The sequence below is a fragment of the Poecilia formosa genome, unplaced genomic scaffold, assembly GCF_000485575.1.
Source record: "Poecilia formosa unplaced genomic scaffold, Poecilia_formosa-5.1.2 Scaffold101, whole genome shotgun sequence".
Taxonomy (NCBI): Eukaryota; Metazoa; Chordata; class Actinopteri; order Cyprinodontiformes; family Poeciliidae; genus Poecilia; species Poecilia formosa.
This window is the reverse complement of record NW_006800040.1, coordinates 103500-107487: the sequence shown is the minus strand read 5'-3', so window position 1 is coordinate 107487 and position 3988 is coordinate 103500. Positions and strand designations below refer to the sequence as shown.

Genomic DNA, 3988 nt, shown 5'->3' with positions numbered 1-3988 from the left:
CCCTAACCATCACATACCTAACCCTAACCCTAACCAAAACTCAATTCATACCTTAGCCCTAACCCTGACCCAAAAACAGGGTTTCCCCTCGTGGGGACCAGGCTCCGGTCCCCACGAGGAGCGATTGGTCCCCACAACGTAGTATATGTCTGGAAAATCGTCCCCACAAGGTATTACAAACAAACGCGCGCACACGCACGCGTCGTTCAGCTAGACAGCTATTTGTAATCCATAGGGGAGGCCCAGGAGAAAAAGTTTGGGAACCACTGCTTTAAACCAATCTCTAAAGGTCCAGATGCACATTAATACTAATACTAATATTAATACTAATACTTGATGCACATTGATACATACTGATTGCTTGTCAGCAAATCTCCCAAACATTAAAACACACACAGTGTGTATAACATTACCTCCCCAAAACTTCCTCAATCTCATAGAAGTCTTCCACATTCTCAGGCTTGAACAGGGCCATGTTGATTTGCTTTCACATGTATCTTCTTTGTCCACTGCAGAAAGTAAAACAGTCCATTTTAGATTTGTAGTGATCCATGTTACACAAAATATTATGTTGTTCACTAAATCATGCAATTTTAAACTAAATTAAATTGTGTCAACTCCACAATTTACGCCATGACCTATAAATCAGCCAGCCTCAGCCCCAATTTAATTAATTTTGGAAGATCATTGACATTTGATGCCGATCTTATCCACCGATCTTTAAAAAAAGTCTAAAAATCAACCAGTGTCCTCTTCTTCTCTGCTGTGAGAGATGTTTGACTGACAGACTGGCCCACCAAGTCAAGTCAGGTTTATTTGTCCAGCACATTTCAGCAACAAGAAACAACAAAGTACTTTACACCATAAAAACACAAAAATACAAAGTCATAGAGGACAAAAGGATTACAATTTGTCAAGTGCCATCGTTACACATCGGAATGTTTATTAATGTTTAATTCATAATGTTTCAAATGCAGATGGGGGCTGCACAGTGGTGCAGTTGGTAGAGCTGTTACCTTGCAGCAAGAAGGTTCTGGGTTCAATTCCCAGCCCAGTGCCTTTCTGCATGTTCTCCCTGTGCATGCATGGGTTCTCTCTGGGTACTTCAGCTTCTCTAAATTGTCCCTAAGTGTGTGTGTGTGTGTGCATGGTTGTTTGTCCTGTCTGTCTCTGTATTGCCCTGCGACAGCTGATGAGCTTTCTGCTCCGTAGTACACTAAGCATCCACCAGCAGTGTGCTACTGATTGCTATCAGCTACTGATCTTAGGCAAGATTTTGTTCACTCAACCAACTCCCTACATGTCGACATGTTAGAGACGTGCAGTTGAAGGCCAGGTAGCAATGGTGGATCAACAGTTGGGGGAGCAAAGTACAGAGACCGTATCAGAAACCCAAGAAGAGGTATATAATGAAGACACAGTAATGGAGGCTTTAAAGGAGGAGCAAGTTGGAGAGTCTGAGGAGGAAACCCCAGGAGAGGAGCTCATGAAAGCTATGAAACTGCAATGTTGTACTAATGTTGTATGTAAAATGTAGACTGGGGAAAACAATATTTTCCGCACTTCCTGTGTTGAAATATTTGTACAGTTGCTAGTACTGTATGTTAAATGTAGATGGTAAAAAAGAAAATTGTATTTGTTGCACTCATTTTGAATTGAAATATTTGTGCAGTTGAATAATAACATGGAAGTGGCTGTTTTCTCTCATTTAATAAATTCATATAACATGCAAACATGACATCAACTAGAGTCTATTTTTAATTAAACAATTTTTTTTTGTATTTATTTGCATTTTTAAAAAATCCAAAAATATTTCAACATATCATCCAGGAAATACATTTCTGGGATTTAGGGCGAGGTCATGTTTCATATGACCTAATAACAATATCAGATTATTTAATATGTTGTTTTAGTGGCAATGAATGACTCTCTGATAAGAAGTCCGTAGACATCCCCAGTGAACATCCAGGGTTTGGACACTGACATTGTGGCAGAGCTTCAGTACCTCAACAAAAAACTGGACAGGTCCTCCAGCACAAAATCTTTGTACAGGAAGTACAGGAAGAGCCTCCATCTTCTGAAGAGACTCGGGTCTCAGTGTGTTCAAGAAACTGTTAAAAACATCTGACACTGTAGTGGCATCTCAAGTGTTTTATGCTGCAGTTTGCTGGGGGTGTGGTAACACCAAGAGGGACAGAAAGAGTCAGTGAGGAAAGCCAGTTCTGTCTTAGCTAATTTATATCCTCTGCACAAGAGCAGGCAGTAAGAGGCACTAGTGGTGCAAATTGTAATGAACTGTACAACCATGAAGCTGAGGAATGGCAGAATACCAACTAGGATTTAGTTGTCATTTTTGTTGTTTAAATAATGGACTTCTAATTGTTTCATGAACCAAGCGCATGAAGATTCGTGCCCGTGTCTATAGCTTTCGAAAAATACAAAGAAAGTCATGCCAAAAAAGGAATTGCAGTAAGAAAGTACTTCCTCATTAGGTGAGTTAGGTCAGCAAACACTGAGCTGTATTTCCCTTTTTCCCTAATGATCTGAGTGAGGTAAGGGATGGTTCAGTCACACAGAATTTATGATAATTTATTATTGTCCTTTAAAATTTGTACTTCAACAGTTGTGTTTTTGATTTCAAGTCAGGGGCCTAAAAATTATATTTGTTCTATAATTTGAAGTACAGGACAATATAAACACCTCCATTATTTTCAGCTGTACAAACAACTGTCCAGTAATGTGGAGTTTTTAATTTTTGTCAGTTTTCTGTATTCTAAAAAAGCCAGCTGCCTTTGTACCATGTGGAAGTTTTTTAAGGCAACATTTTTCAAAAACACTTATTCAATAAGAAATGAGAACAAGTCATATTCTATAACTAGGACAAAACTTGCCATTGTCTCCTGGAACTTGGAATCCCCCCAATAAAGTCCAGCTGATCACGAAAAAAGTTGCAGGCCAACTGGACCCAGTGGACCCAGGTCCAAACAAATGGAAGTCAGAACCATAACTATTGTATTTTCTACAGTAAATTATCTTAATGGTGAAAAAATTGATTGCTCAATAAAACACATACAACTTGGATGGCAACCAATTTACCCTTAAATGTTTATTAGAAGAGTAGTCATAATGTTTTGTTTTTTTAACTCAACATGTTATGTGCCTCCGTCCCCATTTCAAACCCTCTGAGTGTATTCCCACCCTACCCGCCGTGGAATGTCAGAACATTAATGTGAGAAATAGGAGCAGTTTTGTTCCTCCGTTTAAAACAGGCCGTAGGCAACATCGCAGGATCTAAATGTATGATGAATAAAACAAATGAATATTGATAATAATAGTACTCACAGTCTCAGCCCCCGGTTTGTTCCTGCTCCAATGTTCCGCTGAAAGGACTACGATCCGATGTATGATGGGAAGTTCCCACCCAGCGGCGCGGCGGTGCTTGGTGCTGGTCCCGAACCGGAGCGGAGCTGCGAGCTGACTGCAGGGTGCAGGAGGAATGCGGAAAACGACACTCTTCTTTTCGGCTTTAGTGGCTCTTCATAAACGACGCGCTGCTGCATTAGCTCCACCAGTTGGTAGTAAAGGGCTGCGGATCCAGAAAATCCTGTTAGAGAAAACCGTCTATATAAGTTTTCCTTTAGTGACATGTTTATGTTACCTTCAAATATAAATTCCTCGTTTCTTACATAAACAGAATCTCACACAGAGAGTTAAAAAAAAATCTACCTATCAATTCATTCAGTGGATAAAAATATGAGCAAATACTTGCGTTCAAGAAAAGTCCCTACTGCTAAAAATCTGTCAGTCCTCCCCGTGTCACAACCCGCACCCCGCCTCCGCTTGAAGGACAACACTCAGTCTTTGTAAGGTTTCGCAACACTCCACTTTGCTATCTATCTATCTATCTATCTATCTATCTATCTATCTATCTATCTATCTATCTATCTATCTATCTATCTATCTATCTATCTATCTATCTATCTATCTA

At 39.8% G+C, this 3988-nt stretch overlaps 1 protein-coding gene across 2 annotated transcripts in view; it reads right to left on the bottom strand.

The window, feature by feature from the left end:
• Positions 1 to 3794, bottom strand: part of LOC103142793 (death-associated protein kinase 2) — a 23718-nt gene extending 19924 nt beyond the window's left edge. The window contains exons 1-3 of one of the 2 annotated variants that reach the window (XM_016674792.1): positions 3659 to 3794; positions 3343 to 3586; positions 414 to 509 (exon numbers count right to left, since the gene is read on the bottom strand). In XM_016674792.1, coding sequence (XP_016530278.1) covers positions 414 to 475 — 62 coding nt within the window. In that variant the 5' untranslated portion in view covers positions 476 to 509; positions 3343 to 3586; positions 3659 to 3794. The remainder of the gene's footprint in view (positions 1 to 413; positions 510 to 3342; positions 3587 to 3658) is intronic. The other variant, XM_007559017.2, reaches the window with a different exon arrangement.
• Between the last annotated feature and the right edge of the window lie 194 nt (positions 3795 to 3988).